The sequence below is a fragment of the Heloderma suspectum genome, chromosome 1, assembly GCF_057233095.1.
Source record: "Heloderma suspectum isolate Gila_16-S chromosome 1, 16-S_ref, whole genome shotgun sequence".
NCBI classification, from domain to species: domain Eukaryota; kingdom Metazoa; phylum Chordata; class Lepidosauria; order Squamata; family Helodermatidae; genus Heloderma; species Heloderma suspectum.
The window spans coordinates 135,656,733-135,675,657 of NC_139458.1; the positions used below are offsets into that span (position 1 = coordinate 135,656,733).

The 18,925-nt window shown below is 46.1% G+C and overlaps 1 protein-coding gene across 1 annotated transcript in view; it reads left to right on the forward strand.

Moving 5' to 3' along the window:
* Nucleotides 1-1,594: 1,594 nt before the first annotated feature.
* The window catches only part of VWCE (von Willebrand factor C and EGF domains), a 45,207-nt gene continuing 27,876 nt past the window's right edge, over nt 1,595-18,925 (forward strand). Inside the window, exons 1-4 of the mRNA XM_084859092.1 lie at nt 1,595-2,181; nt 11,522-11,616; nt 15,407-15,496; nt 18,443-18,571. Of these exons, the coding sequence (XP_084715218.1) occupies nt 2,072-2,181; nt 11,522-11,616; nt 15,407-15,496; nt 18,443-18,571 (424 nt within the window). The 5' untranslated portion in view covers nt 1,595-2,071. The remainder of the gene's footprint in view (nt 2,182-11,521; nt 11,617-15,406; nt 15,497-18,442; nt 18,572-18,925) is intronic.

An 18,925-nucleotide genomic window follows, 5' to 3' on the forward strand; every position in this document is an offset into this window, starting at 1 on the left:
ACTGAGCCAATACCATGAATACCACATCAGGTTGCAGACCGGCCTCCTCTTTGCATTTGGAATGTGCGTTAGCGCTCCTGAGTCCTGTCATTGGTGTCTGACCCTTTCCTCTTCACTTGGTTAGGATCTGATTTCACTTTTTGGACCTTTCTCTCTGATGGGAGAGCCCATTACAGAATCGTTCTGAACTGGATTGTTAGTAGGAACCGATCCTAACAGCTGCAACTATTTCAGCCTTGTGTTTGGTGTACCACTTGTGTTAATGATGGTTCTTAATGGTGACTACCAATTAGCCTATGCAATGGGCAAGAGGAAGTGTGTGTGTACATACAGGTATGTACATGTGCTGCTGGCCAATCTCAGCCAAAGTCTCCATGGGCTACCCATATTACATATAGGGCTTTTCTACATGGGGCTTTTAACCTGCCACTTTACCAAGGCTTTTGTTTCCAGATTCTTTGCAGGATTAAGCTCAGCTCCTTTACATGTGTTTTTTTTCCTGGGGGTTTTGTTCTCTTCCTTTCCTTATGTTCCATTACAAAAGCACTAGGTGGTGCTGTAGCATAACGGAATTGTGCAATTACAATGGGCTTTATCCCAGCATTCACAAATAATACCAGACTTTCCTCAAAAAATCCTGCTAAAATGGTTGCAAAGCATGGGACAGGCCCTAGGTGATGACAATGTCATGTAAAGTACTTGCAAACTACTGGGAGAAATCACAAGTGCACAATAATGTAGAATAGTAGAAAGTAGAAATAATGTAGAAAGGCTCATAATGTTTTGGGGTGATTTCAGATGAGGCTTTTATTGTGCCATCGCCCTAACTCATTCATGGAATTGTAATGGGGTGTGTGTGTCCAAACATCGTATTTCATTCATCACCCTCCTGTGTTTTCCCACCTCTTCTTCCATCATTTTTCTTACCTTAAGTTGCTTCCAGATGGAGGGGTCCCATCCTAGTGCTGCAAACAGAAGGCATTGTGCAGCTATTTCATCTTTTCTTTCTTAATGAATTTTCCATGTCAAGAAAAAAAGATGGAAGAAGCAGTGGGAAAATATGGGAGGGCTATGAGAGCAAGACAAGGATCTCTGTCACCTTCCATCCCGTACAATTCCATGAATGTGGCAGGGTGATGGTGCCATAAAAGCCTCATCTGGAAGGACCCACAGAAAATCCATTAAGGAGAAAGAGATGGACTAGTTTGCATAATGCCTTTTGATAGGTAGCCCTAGGAATCCTCCATTTGGCAGCACCCTTGGTCAAATTCTGAGACACCTGTTTTTTTCAGGCATGGAAGTGAAAACGCGAGTGACAGCTAGGGAAAACAAAGGTCTTTTGGTCTGTGCCTACTCTCGCCCCTTCTTGGTTTGCAGCGCCTCTCTGGAACAGGGCACCTGCTTTATCATAAGTGGCACGCACCCCTCTCCCCTTCATATCGGACATGTGCCTCGTGTTGTCAACCCCACTGGCTCTAGCTTGGAACACTTTATCTGCTTCAGCTTCTCTTTGGTACAGCTGGGAAAGCAGCCCAGGGAGGGGAAAGGGGAGGGGGGATTCTTGAGCCTTGCCAGATGTGGAAAAGGAGACTCCTGCAAGGGGTGGGGTGGGATGGGGAGGGGAGCGGCTGAGCCTCTTCCCAGTCAAACAACAGAGTGGCTGTGTTTGGAACGCTGGGATCCTCCCACCGCATCTCCTCTCATGGTGCCTCTGCCCCTATGGGGAGAGGGGAAAGCAAGCATACTCCTGCGCGCGCATGCACTCGCAGGCAGACACGCGCGCGCGCGCGGCGCGCACAGAGATTTTCCACTCCTCACACATGGGCTGGGGGAGCTGAGCAATCTGAGCCTGGCTGTGGGGAGGAGTCTGTTCCCAATGCTGCCCCCAGCCTGAGATCATTGATCCCAGCTCCCCTCCTCTGCCCAGAAGGAGCCCCCAGCCTCATCCTTCGCGGGCAGGAGAGAGTCCAGACAGTTCAAGCCATGCTCTAGGCGCCTGTGGGAGAGGAGGGAGGGCAAGGAAGGCAGGCGCTCTGAAGGGAGCATCTCTGTGGACGGCGAGACGCCTGTCATGTTCGCCGAGCTGCTCTTCCAGGCTGCTTGTGTGTCTGTGTTCCTTCAAGGGGCCCAGGGGAGAGTCTACACAGGAAGGAAGAAGCTTGCCAACTTCGCCGTGGAGAGGTACCCCCATATCCATCCCCATGCAGGGGCAGCCAAGTCCCAGACCTACTCCCCTCCCCTTCTACCCCTTTGGAGTTTGGCTGGGGACCTAGAGACACCCCCCCCCAACTGGGCCACAGATTGCAGTGTTCCCACTTATGTCAATCTGAGCAGGGGGCACCTCTGGCGAGCCTGTAGCCTGCAGGGCTTTCTTTGCATCATTTGTGCATGCGTAGAGAGACAGGGGTGCCTTACTGGAGGAATATTTTCTCACCTTCAGGATGACCATCACCTCTTTCTATCTGTTTTGTTCTGTTCCAAAGTCTGCAGTGCTGTCTACCTGCCCTCTTCATTCTTAGCCTCTCCAAAATGTGCAAACTGCTTAGCCATAGGCTGCGTGATCTGAAGCATTATTAATCACAGTTACTTTCAAGTTAGAATCAGTTTGCACAACCACTGGAGTGGGCTGAAATGTTGGGCTGCACACCTGAGGAGGTGTGTTTGGGCACATAATAGGATGGAGCGACGGGGTACTTGCTTCACTGGGTGCCCAAGCCTGGGGTGGGTGGGTGATGTAGGCCAATGCATTCTCTGCACCATCACTGACCACCTCCCAGAGTTGAGGTTTTGCCCATTAGAAAAGTGTGGGGCAGCATGCAAAATTACAACAGGAGCTCATGGCAAATGATTTAGACAACCTGTTCCCACAAATGTGCTTCAATACAGACAAGAAAAATACCCAATCTATGGGTGCAGTGATTGTGTAGATTACCTCCAAATAATGTTGATAGTGCTTTCTATGCCTGCCTTTCTGCATGTCCAGGATGCAGCTTTTTCTCCACGGTTCTGTACGCGTACCTTTTATTCCAATGCACCAGTCCTGTTTGCCCTTGTCAGCATTTCTGTCTCCGTCCTGTTGTCTCGATACAAACCTAAGACTGTTGCTACATTCTGCATCACATCAGCCAGCCTTCCACAACCTAGTGCCCTCAAGATATTTTGGACTTCAATTCCCACCAGCCCCAGCCAGCATGGTCAATAATCAAGGATTACAGGAGCTGTAGTCCAAAACATCTGGAGGGTACCTTGTTGCCTATCCCTCTTCTACAGTGGGTACTGGAACTATGCAGTGAGAGAAATAAGAACTACTATTAAACATCAGACCTAGTCCTGTTCACACATAACAGTGACAAATCCAATGATTAAACCACGATTTGCCACCATTACATGCAAACCAGGTCATTGCCTTCCTGTGCTACGGTCTGTGGTCCCCAAATGATTGATCTGTGCAGTTTCATTTGGGCTCCCTCTGCTTCTGTGGCTCTGCCAATTCAGCACAGTATTAGTTTGATTTTTGCTTTAATCTTCCTTCTACTGCTACTTAAATCATAGAATCATAGAATAGTAGGGTTGGAAGGGGCCTACAAGGCCATCGAGTCCAACCCCCTGCTCAATGCAGGAATCCAAGTCAGAGCATCCCTGACAGACAGCTGTCCAGCCTCGTCTTGAATGCCTCCAGTGTGGGAGAGCCCACCACCTCCCTAGGTAACTGGTTCCATTGTTGTATTGCTCTAACAGTCAGGAAATTTTTCCTGATGTTCAGACGGAATCTGACTTCCTGTCACTTGAGCCCATTATTCCGTGTCCTGCACTCTGGGATGATCAAGAAGAGATCCTGGCCCTCCTCTCTGTGACAACCTTTCAAGTACTTGAAGAGCACTATCATATCTCCCCTCAGTCTTCTCAAGGCTAAACATGTCCAGTTCTTTCAGTCTCTCTTCAGAGGGCTTTGTTTCCAGTCCCCTGACCATCTTCGTTGCCCTCCTCTGAACCCTCTCCAGTTTGTCTGCATCCTTCTTAAAGTGTGGTGCCCAGAACTGGACACAGTACTCCAGATGAGGCCTAACCAGTGCTGAGTAGAGGGGAACTAGTACTTCCCAGGATTTGGAAGCTATGCTTCTATTAATGCAGCCCAAAATAGCATTTGCCTTTTTTGCAGCCATATCACATTGTTGGCTCATATTCAGCTTGTGATCGACAACAATTCCAAGATCCTTCTTGCTTGTAGTGTTGTTGAGCCACGTATCCCCCATCTTGTAACTGTGCATTTGCTTTCTTTTTCCTAGGTGCAGAACTTGGCATTTATCCCTATTCAATATCATTCTGTTATTTTCTGCCCAGCGCTCCAGTCTATCCAGATCAATTTGAATTATGTTTCTATCTTCCAAAGTATTAGCTATCCCGCCCAATTTTGTGTCATCTGCAGATTTGATCAGCATTCCCTGCACCTCCTCCTCCAAGTCATTAATACAAATGTTGAAGAGCACTGGGCCCAGGACAGAGCCCTGCAGTACCCCACTCGTTACCTCTCCCCAGTTTGAGAAGATCCCATTGATAAGCACTCTTTGAATCTGATTCTGTAGCCAACTGTGGATCCACCGGATCGTTGTTTCATGTAGCCCACTTCGAGCTAGTTTGCTCATCAGGATATCATGGGGCACTTTGTCGAAAGCTTTGCTGAAGTCGAGGTATATTATGTCCACAGCATTCCCACAGTGCACAAGGGAGGTTACCTGATAAAAAAAAAATGAGATCAGATTCGTCTGGCAGGACTTGTTTTTGACAAATCCATGTTGGCTTCGAGTAATCACTGCATTGTTTTCAAGGTGCTTCGAGATGGATTGCTTTATCATCTGCTCCAGAATGTTCCCAGGGATTGATGTCAGACTGACTCGTCTGTAGTTCTCAGGTTCCTCCTTTTTACCCTTTTTGAAGATAGGGACAACATTAGCCCTCCTCCAGTCATCTGGCACTTACCCTGTCCTCCATGATTTCTCAAAGAGAATAGACAGTGGTTCTGAGAGTTCTTCTGCTAGTTCCTTTATGACTCTAGGATGCAGTTCATCTGGCCCTGGAGATTTGAACTCATTCAAAGTAATTAGGTGTTCCTTGACCATATGCCTATCGATCTCAAGCTGCAATCCTGCCCCTTCAGCCTGTACTTTGCCTTTGCCAGGGGGGTCATAGACCCTCTTTTGGGAGAAGACTGAGTCGAAGTAGGAATTGAGCACCTCTGCCTTTTCTTTGTCCTCTGTTATCATTTTGCCATCCTTATTTAATAGCTGAACCACCATTTCTTTCCTCTGCCTTTTACTATGCACGTAGCTGAAGAAAGCCTTTTTGTTGTTTTTAGCATCCCTTGCTAACCTCAGCTCGTTCTCAGCTTTAGCCTTCCTGACACCATCCCTGCAATTCTGTGCTACCTGCATGTAGTCTTCCTTTGTTACTTGGCCTTCTTTCCACTTCCTATGTTGTTGTTATTCAGTTGTTAAGTCGTGTCCGACTCTTCATGACCCCATGGACCATAGCACGCCAGGCCTTCCTGTCCTCCGCTCTCTCCCGGAGTGTGCTCAAGTTCATATTCATTGCATCGGTGATGCTATCTAGCCATCTCATCCTCTGCCGTCCCCTTCTCCTTTTGCCTTCAATCTTTCTCAGCATCAGGGTCTTTTCCAGGGAGTTTTCTCTTCGCATTAGGTGGCCAAAATATTTGAGCTTCAACTTTGGTATCTGTCCTTCCAATGAGCACTCAGGGTTGATTTCCTTTAGGATGGCTGATTTGACCCCCTTGCAGTCCAGGGGACTCGTAAGAGTCTTCTCCAGCAACACAGTTTGAAGGCATCAATTCTTCGCCACTCAGCCTTCCTTATAGTCCAGCTCTCACAGCCATACATGTCACTTACCCACTCACATACTAGACAGCAATTTTTTTAAAAGGCGAAGGTCTGGCTAGCTAGGGAAAGGCTTGCATGTTTCAAACAATAATAAATTGCAGTTAAAGTCCTGAGGAAATGTGATATCCCTGAAACAGCAACCCTTCTTTGCAAAACTGTGAGGATCTTTGCCACAACAGAACACCAATTGCACATTTGTCGTATGATGCACACATAAGCTGGAAAGACCCTAACCCGTTCTTTCATTTCTGTGATCAGCTCCATACATCTCCCCAAAAGGGTTAATTAAAACCAATTTTGCCAAGCCAGCCACAATATACTGCAAACTCACTTTCCTCCTCCAAATGTTTCAGCCTGATTTTGAAAGTCGCCCCCCACCCTGAGATATTTTTTTTTAAGGTTGTGTGAGGACAAAGCAACTGGTTACTTATAGTGATGGATGTTCTTGAAAAGCAGTTGATTTTTTTTCATGGGTAGTACACTCTGTTTCAGTACAAAAGAGCTTTGGCTGTATATCAAATATGAACAGAGGCTAATTGTCTTATTACATGGCCTTCCTGCACTGAGCTGCACATGGAGACACACGTCTCACGGAGTATGATGAAATTAACATCTAATGCAAGAACACCCACCTAGACAACACCTATACCAAGCCTCATTTTTGAGGCACAGTGTTTTCCTTTGGCTCCAGCTATAACTTTTATTTCCCCAGAGGGGGTGGGGTGAGGAACTCGTAAGAGTCTTCTCCAGCACCACAGTTCGAAGGTATCAATTCTTCGGCGCTCAGCCTTCCTTATAGGCCAGCTCTCAAAGCCATACGTTGCTACTGGGAAAACCATAGCTTTGATTATACGAATCTTTGTTGGCAAGGTGATGTCTCTGCTTCTTACTATGCTGTCTAGGTTTGCCATAGCTTTCCTCCCAAGGAGCAAGCGTCTTTTAATTTCATGGCTACAGTCACCGTCTGCGGTGATCTTGGAGCCCAAGAAAGTAAAATCTGTCACTGCTTCCATTTCTTCCCCTTCTATATGCCAGGAAGTGATAGGGCCAGATGACATGATCTTAGTTTTTTTAATGTTGAGTTTCAAACCAGCTTTTGCACTCTCCACTTCCACCCTCAACAAGAGGCTCTTGAGATCCTCTTCGCTTTCTGCCATTAGGGTGGTATCGTCTGCGTATCTGAGGTTGCTGATAATTCCCCTGGCAATCTTAATTCTGATCTGTGATTCATCCAACCCGGTGTTTCTCATGATGTACTCTGCATATAAATTAAATAAGCAGGGCGACAATATACAGCCTTGTCGTACTCCTTTCCCAATTTGGAACCAATCCGTTGTTCCATGTCCGGTTCTTACTGTTGCTTCTTGTCCCTCGTACAGGTTTGTCAGGAGACAGGTAAGGTGGTCTGGTACTCCCATCTCTTGAAGAATTTGCCACAGTTTGTTGTGATCCACACAATCAAAGGCTTTAGCGTAGTCAATGAAGCAGAAATAGATGTTTTTCTGGAATTCTCTTGCTTTCTCCATGATCCAGCGGATGTTGGCGATTTGATCTCTAGTTCCTCTGCCTCTTCGGAACCCAGCTTGTACTTCCGGTAGTTCTCGGTTCACAAACTGCTGAAGCCTAGCTTGTAGGATTTTGAGCATAACTTTGCTGGCATATGAAATCAGCGCAATTGTACAGTAGTTTGAACACTCTTTGGCATTGCCCTTCTTTGGAATTGGGATGTTAACTGACCTTTTCCAGTCTTGTGGCCCCTGTTGAGTGTTCCAAATTGGTTGGCATATTGAATGCAGCACTTTAACAGCATCCTCTTTTAGGATTTTAAATAGCTCAGCTGGAATACTGTCATATCCGCTAGCTTTGTTGTTAGTAATGCTTCCGAAGGCCCACTTGATTTCACTCTCTAGGATGTCCGGCTCAAGTTCAGTGACCACACTATCATGGTTATCAGGGACATTAAGATGTTTCCTGTATAGTTTTTCTGTGTATTCTTTCCACCTCTTCTTAATCTCATCTGCTTCTGTTAGGTCCCTGCCTTCTTTGTCCTTTATCATGCCCGTCTTTGCACAAAACGTTCCCTTGAGATCTCTGATTTTCTTGAAAAGATCTCTAGTCTTTCCCATTCTATTGTTTTCCTTGATTTCTTTGCATTGTTCATTTAAGAAGGCCTTCTTGTCTCTCCTTGCTATTCTCTGGAACTCTGCATTCAGTTGGATATATCTTCCCCTTTCTCCCTTGCTTTTCGCTTCCCTTCTTTCCTCAGGTACTTGTAAAGCCTCCTCAGACAGCCACTTTGCTTTCTTGCATTTCTTTTTCTTTGGGATGGATTTAGTTGCTGCCTCCTGAACAATGTTACGGACCTCCGTCCATAGTTCCTCAGGCACTCTGTCTATCACGTCTAATCCCTGAAATCTATTCCTCACCTCCACTGTATATTCATAAGGGATATGATTTAGGTCATACCTGAATGGTTTAGTGGTTTTCCCTACGTTCTTCAATTTAAGCCGAAATTTTGCAAGAAGCAGCTCATGTTCTGAGCCACAGTCAGCTCCAGGTCTTGTTCTTACTGACTGTATGGAGCTTCTCCATCTTTGGCTGCAAAGTACATAATCAATCTGATTTCAATATTGACCATCTGGTGATGTCCATGTGTAGAGTCGCCTCTTGTGCTGTTGGAAAAGAGTGTTCTCTTGGCAAAACTCTATTAGCCTTTGTCCTGCTTCATTTTGTACACCAAGGCCATGCTTGCCTGTCATCCCAGTTATTTCTTGACTTCCTACTTTAGCATTCCAATCCCCTATGATGAAGAGGTCATCTTTTTTTGGTGTTAGTTCTAGAAGGAGTTGTAGGTCTTCATAGAACCGATCAACCTCAGCTTCTTCGGCCTCAGTGGTTGGGGCATAGAGTTGAATTACTGTGATGTTGAATGGTTTGCCTTGGATTCGTACTGAGATCATTCTATCGTTTTTGAGATTGTACCCCAGTACTGCTTTTCCCACCCTTTTACTGACTATGAGTGCTACTCCATTTCTTCTAAGGGACTCTTGCCCACAGTAGAAGATATGATGGTCACCTGAATTAAATTCGCCCATGCTTGTCCATTTTAGTTCGCTGATTCCCAAGATGTCGATGTTCAATCTTGCCATCTCATGTTTGACCACCTCCAGCTTACCTTGATTCATTGATCTGACATTCGAAGTTCCTAAACAATATTGTTCTTTACAGCATCGGATTTTCTTTTCACTACCAGACACATCCACAGCTGAGTGTCCTTTTGGCTTTGGCCCAGCCGCTTCACTCTTTCTGGCGCTATTTGGAAATTCCCTCTGCTCTTCTCCAGTAGTATATTGGACACCTTCCAACCTGAGGGTCTCATCTTCCGGCATCATATAGCCTTGTGATAAGTTCCATGGGGTTTTCTTGGCAAGAATACTGGAATGGGTTGCCATTTCCTTCTCCAGTGGACCACATTTTGTCAGAACTCTCCACCATGTCCTGTCCATCTTGGGTGGCCCTGCACGGCATAGCTTATGGCTTCACTGAGTTACGCAAGCCCCTTCGCCACAACAAGGCAGTGATCCATGAAGGGGGCCACTTCCTATATGTGTATTTTTTTGTTTTCAGGTCGTCCCTAAGCTTTTTGTGAAGCCACATTGGCTTCTTCTGTTGTCTTCCACCTTTTCTTCTTGTTGGAATTGTTTGTAATTGTGCCTTGAGAATTTCCTTTTTTAAAAGCTCCCACCCATCTTGGACTCCTTTTCTCGTTAGCGGTGCTTGCCATAGGACCTTACTGATCATTGTTCTGAGTTTATTAAAATCAGCTTTCCTAAAATCCAGGGTAGACATTTGACTACACTCAGCTTTTGCTTCCCTTAGAACCAAGAACTCAAGTATAACATGGTTGCTTTCCCCCAGAGTTCCTGTAATTGCTACTTGATCCACTAAGTCATCTCTGTTGGTTAGTATCAAGTCAAGGATAGCCGATCCTCTAGTTCCTTCCTCTGCTTTCTGTAGGAGGAAGTTATCCGCCACACAAGTCAGGAATTTCCTGGAGGGGCCATGTTTTGCAGAATTTGTCTCCCAACAAATATTGGGGAAAGTGAAGTCCCCCATTACTACTACATCATGCTTCCTTAAAACATTGGCTATTTGCTTTTCACAAGTTTCATCCTCGTCTTCTCCTTGGTTGGGTGGCCGGTAGTAGACTCCGACCACCAGGTCCCTTTTATTCTTTGCTCCATTTATTTTGATCCAGATGCTCTCGATGGGGCTACCAAGCTCATCCTCCTGTATTTCTGTGCAGAGATATGTATTTTTCACATACAGTGCAACCCCACCTCCCTTTCTGTTCCTCCTGTTCTTTTTGAACAAGTTATATCCTTCAATTGCTGTATTCCAGTCATGAGAGTCATCCCACCAAGTCTCAGTTACACCTATCAAGTCATAATTTCCCTCCTGTATTAAGAGTTCAAGTTTGTTCTGTTTGTTTCCCATACTCTGGGCATTAGTATATAGACATTGAAGACCATGTGCTTCATAGTCTGGCTTTCTTCCTACATGTGTCGGAAGGCTATTATTGGGCGCTATCAGAGCTGTTCTCCCCGTTGCAGTGCATGCACCTACGTCCATTGTTACCCCCAACTTTACATCTCCCTTCCCTGTAGGATTCAGTTTAAAGCCCTCCTGATGAAGTTCTTCATGCTGTGGCTAAACACATTCTTCCCATCCTTTGTGAGGTGCAACCTGTCCCTTGCCAACAGCCCGTCTTCCAGGAAGTATAGGCCATGGTCCCAGAATTCAAATCTCTCTCGTCGGCACCACCTTCGTAGCCAGTCATTCACTCGGAGTATTTTTCGTTCCCTTTCTATCCCTCTTCTAACTACTGGAAGTATGGATGAGAAAACTATCTGGGCCCCAAAGTTCTTGAGTTTCCTTTCCAAAGCTTCAAAGTCTGACGTGATCTCTTTGTAGCTCCACTTGGCAGTATCATTTGTTTCCACATGGATGAGAAGAAAGGGATACCTGTCAGTGGGCTTTATGAGTGCAGGCAACCTTTCAGTCACGTCTCTAATCTGTCCTCCTGGGAGACAACATACCTGGCGAGTCCACAGGTCTTTGCGGCATACTTGGGTCTCGATCCCACGCAGCAAGGAGTCTCCCACTACTACCACTCTTCTCTTCTTGTTGTTGTAGGCCTGGGTTTCATCGTCTCTGTTTGACTGACCTTCAGCCTCTTGCTCACTCTCATGTAGGTTCCCCTGTGATTCTTCCTCTGCAGGCTGTCCTCCAGTCTTATCCGCAAGTACCTGGAATCAGTTCCACAGCTCCACTGCTTCCACTGGTGGAGAGTGGCGTCTAGCCTTCTTGCTTGGGGCCAATAATTGAGGCTAGTTTGTACATGGCCAGCCTGAATTGCTCCATGTGTGGGGTGAAACAGTTGCATCATGTCAAATTGCAATTTGTGCTTGTGTCATATAATCTGGACAACCTTGTGCATACACAGGTGCTAATCCCAGCCTGCTGTATGCAGAAAAGGCATGTGAATGAGCCCTCGGGCAGAGCAAAGCTTGGGTGGTTATCTCTTATTCCTGGAAATGCTCATCCTGTCTCTCTTCTGTTCCCAGACGGCGCATTGGACCACATGTTTGCCTCTCTGGTTTTGGAAGTGGATGCTGTCCTGGGTGGATACAAGCTCCAGGCAGCGGACAGTGCACCCTACGTAAGTACCTGGAACTCGCTAGAAGATATCAGCTTGCTCATCTTCTGTCATACGAAAAGAAGAGGTAGCTGTGTTGACCATAAGAAAATATCCCAAATCCATATTAGCATATTACCTTTATTAGGCCAACCAAATGGTCATTAAAATGTGCAGGTTCTGAGATTTATGGATCTCTTCATCAGGCAAGGTGTTCTAAAAAGTGAGGGGCGGGGAAGGCTGACTTGATGTCGAAGTCATGGCATCTGAATGAACCCAGTCTTGTGATGGAAAGGGGGGGAAGGGTCTGCAGACATTCGAATAAGGCTCTAGCAGGTGACGTGATCTCCTAAGAGCAAATTCCAAACAGGATGAGATGTGTAACAACAGCAGTGAAAGCATCCACTGTGAGGCCAGTAAGACTGGTCTGTCCTGTCAAGCTATGTGGCAGTTTGGTGTGCAGCTTTTTATTCATTTGACAATTATTGCCTTATCCCAGGGAACTCTGGGAACTGTAATTTTTGTGAATGGAGTGGGTAGATAAAGTGAGATATCTCTTATAGAATTATCAGCACCTTCCCAGGCTACAATTTCCAGCCAAAGTGTTATATTTTGTAGCATAGATATACCCTGGCAGCTGCCATTGCGAAGGTCAAAAAGGGTATAGGTAATGGGGTATAGGTGAGTCATCCTACATCACACACAGTGACACACATTCCTATACCATGATTGTGCATACCAGACTTCCCGAACCTGGTGCCCTCCAGAGGCCAATGGTCAGGAATTCTGGGAGTTATCATCCAAAACATCTGGAGGGCACCAGGCCGGGGAAGAGTGGTCTATATTGTGCTTGATGCCATGGTACAACATCTGGCAATGCTGAATTGTAGCAGTGCTGCTGACTCCCACAGCCCTGTTCCAATGTAATGTCCTGCCACATCTGTTCACAGTGCTGGTGCTCCCTATTTTAGCTGCTTGTTTGTTGGCACAGTGACACACACAATCCAGCTGTTGGGTCCTTGATGGCTACTACCAGCTGCTCCTGTTCACTTCCACCATCTGGCAATTGGAGATGATGCACCAACCATTTTTGTAAGACATCATGGATGGCCTGAGTGGCCAAGCCCAGACCTAGATGGTGACTTCTGTACTTCCTGTGTGGCAAGGCAGATTTCACAATGCCCACGCAGAAAGTGTGAGGCAAAGTGATCATTTTGTGGCAGAAATACTGATATAATTTTATGATTGATTGATCGCATTTATATCCCGCCTTTTTTCCTCTTGCAAGGAACCCAAGGCGGCTTGCATTCTCCCCTCCTCCTCTCCATTTTATCCTCACAACAACAACCCTGTGAGGTAGGTTGGGCCGAGAGTCTGTGACTGGCCCAAAGTCACCCAGTGAGCTTCCATGGCCAAGTGGGGACTAGAACCCAGATCTCCCAGCTCCCAGTCCAACACTCTCACCACTACATATTAGTCACTGAAGGGATCCTTTAAAAAAAAGTATTTATATTTATAAAGGTATGAGTTGCCTTTTGGCTGGAATGGGAAAATCAACAATTGTCTCCATGTCATCTCAAGACTCTGACTATGCAGACATCCTGACTACAATATCCAGTCAGTCTTCCCTCCTCCCATTCCACCTTCCCCCAGCCTGCTTTTTGTAACACTTTTCCTGATGAAGAGATCCAGAGATCTAAAAAGCTTGTATATTTTTGGTGGTCTTTGAAATGGCCTAATAAATGTATTACACAATAAATATATTACACATTACATGTAAATGTATGGATTTTGGAATTACATTTAAAATAAATAAATTTTCAGCTGAGTTTTGTTTACAAAAAGTGTATCAGTAACATCTTTCTGCAGCTGTAAGCTGAAGGAGAGTGGCTGTAACTAAGTAGGTATTAACAACTTTTACAATGAACATGTTGAATTTCAATAGAAAGGTGAGACGTGTGTTCCTATCAAGCAATGAAAGGCACACCACACACACACACACACACACACACACACAGGCACACACACACACACAAAGTGGGGGTGGAAGAGAATTAACAGAACAGTACTACAGTATTTTAGAAAATGCAGTCTGGGCTTTGGGGACACAAACCACGTGTCTGACCACATTGGCAACTGGAATGTAACATCCACTTGAGCTTGCTTTGCTAAGGTCACTATTTCAGAGACTTTCAGAACCATTTTAGCTCCTTCATCCAAGTCATCACAGGTAAGTATTTACAGACCACTGTCTGTTATCAAAGCTTTGACATCATCAACTCATGTACCTTCTAGCCACACAACGATCCGTAACTGTACAACAAGATGTACATGGATATTCTGAGGACACTTCCAGATGCTCTAACTTGCTCTTAAAAAACAAAACAAGGCAGCCTGGATTTTCATGCTGCAATAAATCCTGGTATCCAGACTGTGCAGGCTTTGAATGGGATGGGAGTCGTAGTTCTGTAAAGGAACTAGGGAGTTTTACCAGAGAATTTTCAGTACCTTCACAAAACTATGATCTGTACAGTTCCTTGGAGGGAGCCATGAATGATATATGATTATGGTAGTGTAGAATTGTCTACAGAGTAAAAGAAGACCGTGTTCTGTTTTTTCAAAAAAGGGGTGGTGGTGGAGGGACAGTTAAGGCTGCAATCCTATGTGTTTTTACTTGGGAGAAAGCATCATCGGACACAGGGGGGCTCCCTCCTGATTAAACGTATGTAGGTAGGGTAACCATGTGTACTACTTTACAGAGGACATTCCTCTGTTTCAAGGGCTTTCAGAGGACAGTCCTCTGTTTGATGGTGTACTCTGTTTGAAGGGCTGTCCTGTCCAGTTCTGTTTTCAAGATAAAGACTCATAAGGAGCCCAGATTGCCCATCAACAGTTAACACCTGAACAACAGGCTGGGCAGGCAAGCACACTGGTCACCTAGTCATAGTCCTCCCTGCTATCATACAGTGTACTTCTAGTTAAGTTATAGTAATTCTTTCTAAATTTGCATCTGTTTATACCAGCGTGTGCAAATTTTATGCAAACTGATGTCCTCTTTTGTTCCGTCTTTTGGTGATGCGTGTCCTCTGTTTTGGAGATGTGTAAGTGGCCACCCTTTACATAGGACTGTGCTGTAAGTCACCCTATCCCTTTCAGATGGAGGGGACATCATTAATGTCCCATCTCTCAGCATAGGATATTTCCAGCGCCGACTCACAAGATTTTTTTTAAATTTCCAAATTAGTTTCTCCTTCCATCTAACCCAGGAGGTAGGCAATGTGGTGCTCGCGGGCACCAAATGTGCCCCCGCCACCTTTCTTGCTTCCCTACCCCTTCCACTTTTTTTTTTAAATTAACACATTTTCTTACCAACAGCTGGGATTGCTGTGAAATAGATTTCTGTTTGTGCTGAAAACTGTGCATTCAAAGGGCTTGTTTAGTATGTTAGGGCTCAAATCCCACCTCTGCTTGTAGAGACACTCTTTTTGGACAGGTTACTTGTCTTTTGCCACACCTCCCATGACAGCCCTTTATTTGTGGAGGTGCCCAGGACAATTTCTCAAATTGCCAAATATGGCCACAGCCCCAAAAGGTGGCCTACCCTTGAGCTAACCTATTCTTTCATTGTTAAAGACTTTCCAGAAACACCTTATTCCCAGCCTTCGGAGAATGCTGTAATTCTGCTCTTAGTACAGCTAGGTCTCCTAACTGGGCTTCTATGTCCTTGGAATGGGAGCAGTTCTCTTCCACTGGGGTGAGGGAAGACTGTCACTCTTTCCTGGCCTGATCAGTGCTTTCTTGGCCCCTCTCACAGCGCTTTGCTCCTTTGGCTGTGGCAGTGGCTTGTGCATCGCTCCCAATGTCTGTTCGTGCAGGGACGGAAGGCAGGGCATTACATGCCAAGGTAAGGAGAACTTTGTGGAAAGCTACATGATTTTGTTTGCCATGGGGACTTGTCTGAGAGTCTGCCTAGTGTCAACAGCCAGTAGTTTCCTATTTCTGGGTTTGGGAAGCGTTAAAGTCTGGTGGTTAAAACACAGAGGTGACAGCCTGACGATTTTGCAAACTTCCATACCATCTAGTCCTTCTGCACCTTTAGTAATGGCTGTGTAGAAAGAATTTCTTCTGGTGCAAATTCTCCCACCACTGAAGCACTATAACTGGAGAAACTATATTGGCCAAAATCCTCAAATGGCAGCTGTAGAAAAAAGATGGGGTGGGGGAGGGTGGATGGATGGATGGAAAGAGACAGTTCTGTATCCAATCTTAGTCTAATTTAAATTCCATTCTTTTCAATGGGTCTACTCTAAATAGGACTAACATTGCTTACAGGCCTTATTACAAACTGATAGTGAAATGCTGTTCTGCGGTGTGTGTGTGAGACAGAGAGAGAACTTGCCCCACCATTGCTCTCCTGAAATACTACCTATAAGATTCTCTTTTCTACACAAAGGTTAGTCTGGCTGATATGGAATCTCTGAAAAAACTAGGCAGAGGTGGGGAACTGGTGCTCCTCCAGATGTTATTGGACTCCAACTCCCATCAGCCTCAGGCAGCTTGGCCAAAAGTCAGGGGTGATGGGTACTGTAGTACAACAATAGCTTGGAGACCCACAGTTTCCCCACCCCTATCCTAGAGTCAGCACTAGGCAGGGTCTAATCTCAGTTCTTTCAGTCTATGGGCTCTAGTGAGCTTGAGCTTCAGTTTCCACCTTCTGTAATATGAAGATAAATCTAAGTCTCCCTGAGAAAGCAATACGGTATTTTGAATTTCCTTGCTAGGGGAAGTGAAATTGTAAAAGGGGTATTTCTTCTTCTTCTTGTTATTATTGTCATTAGCTGGAGATAGCCTAAAGCTGTTTTTCTCTCAGAGTAGCTGGACCAGAATGCTGGCTGGCTTCCTGCTGGAGCCTGTGTGTGCTACGCATGGGGCAATTGAACAATAACCAACATCTGTCTCTGGAGGGCTGATCATTGCTTTGGAAGAGCCTCTATCTTGCCATAAGGAACCAAGCCAGCAGTAGCTCTGCCTCTCATCTCCCCACAGGCAGCCTTATACATTTTGGTGCTCCAGACAAATGACTGAAATGGTCTCCCTCCAGACCTACAAAAGAGGGCCAAAGTCCTCAAATGGCAGCACTAGAAAAAAGACTGTGTGTGTATCGGGGTGGGAGTGGGGGAGTAAATTCTGGGGGAGGGAATAATGGGTGGGTTCTATCTGAGTTAGGAGATTTGACTGGGGAGGCTAAATGAATATCATTCTAATGGATCAGACAGTGGTGGAAGAAAGCTGATAGCCTTTAAAGAAAATGACCCCATATTATTAGCTATATGAAGAAAAACAATTTATGCCATGGGATTTTGAAAACATGTTGTAACATTCTGGCTGAGTTTCAATTATGTAATCAGAGGTTTTGCAATGATGCGCATGTGAAGTTTGTTACTTTCTCCTATTTTTGTATTCTGTGTTAATATGCAGTGGTGTAATAGGCAAGCAATGTCTTTTTTCACTGAAAATAAACTGAATAACAAGACTATTAGAAACCCAAGCATTAGGCCCTCTCCCTGTTGGGCCTGCTCACATGGGATGCTGCCTGCAGCTCTTGGGCCTGGTGGTTCCTCCTCAGCCATCTGGGTTGTCCCTGAGGCTTCTGAACTCCAGCAGGGCCTCTGGCATTTTCCCTAAAACCTCAACAGGCATCTATACTTCTTGCTGAAGTATCTAGCTCAGGCCCACCTCTCCTTGCCTTTCAGTGAGCCCTTGCCTGGCCCACGATGCCAAGAGGCTGCACACTGCTTGCCTTCTTTCACCACTTTGGGGAGCCTTTACCTTTCTGGCTTGTTCTTGTCTGCCTTTGGCGCAGGGCCTTCGATCCTTCCTTCTCACTCTGCTCTTCCTGAGCAACAGGTACCCAGGTACGGGGATAGTGGTGGGTAGGGCTTCTCTCAGCTTCTGGTGCATTAGTGCTACATTAGGTTAACGATCTCTCAGGCCCAGCTCCATTATGCAGCATCCTTGGACAGCTTCTGAGGTCCCAGAGAGGCACACAGCTCTGCTGATGCCTGCCTGCTGGATTGCCCCCCTTTCCCAGGCCATTTGGAGCCACATCATTTTAACTTCCCACAATTCCCTGAGGCATTGTGGGAAATTAAAATGGCAGCGTCTGAACCCAGCTGCCTGCCGCTGCCCACCGTCAAGAAATGGCTCCACCAGACCACATTGTGCCCTGGGCCCCCTCAAACCCAGGGCCAACCCTGCTACCTATCAGTAAGTTGACCCTTGCAGTGAAATCACACAATCCAGGCAGACGTCCTGGGCCTCACTCAGAATGAGCACATTACCATCTAAAGAGCACCCCCACACACACCCGCCCTGGCCCATAAGTCCATATTCTAAAGTTACCTACATGGATCACTGAAGGGCAGAGCTGTTCCAAGACATTTTGCTCCCTGAGGCAAAAAGGACAAGATGGCACCCCCTCCCATTACACGTACAAAAGCTGACCAGACTGGTAGTTGAATATTACTTTGACACTGGCAATGGGCCAGTGTCTTCCATTGCACCTAGGGGTGGCTGGCTAGCTTAGGGGGTGCAGGCCACATCCCACACACAGCTCTGGCCTCCCACATCTCGCCACCACTCTCTACCTCCCAACGTCTGCCGCCTGAGGTGGCTGCCTCACTCTGCCCAATGGTAAGGCTGGCCCTGCTGAAGACAGCTCCGCCTTTCTCCCCCCCTGCCCTGCCTAATAGCACGGGTACACTCTTGCTTTCTCATCCCGATTCAGTGGAGTCGTCCCATTCCCTGTCTTGAGAAACAGCCTTGAAATCTGCCCTTCTTGTCTTTTCAGACCCTCCAGGGGCCTGTGGAGAATATGGCTGTGACCTTGCCTGCAATCATGGGGGCTGCCAGGAGGTGGCACGGGTGTGCCCCTTGGGATTCTCCATGACTGAAACAGCCAATGGTGTACGTTGTGCAGGTAAACCAGAATACGAGGTGTCTTCCTTGCAGTGGCTCGGCAGAGCCAAAACTTCAACACTGTTCCCAGGCATACAGGGAGCTTCCAGACTTTTAGCACTGCGCAGTCATTGCCCGTCCTCTGTAAGCTACGGGCGGAAGTGCCTACTTACTTTGTTGGCCATAGTGCTTCTTATGTATGTACATCATGTTATATTCTATCCACGCTAGTGGGCATAACATAGCTGTGTGGGTGGGGAGGGGACCATACACTTGAAGCATGCCATTTTAGCAGTGTGTTTATTTTTTTATTTAAAATATTTTTTTAAATGTGCACTAGAATCTTTTTCACTTAGGCGCTATTGCGTGCACACAC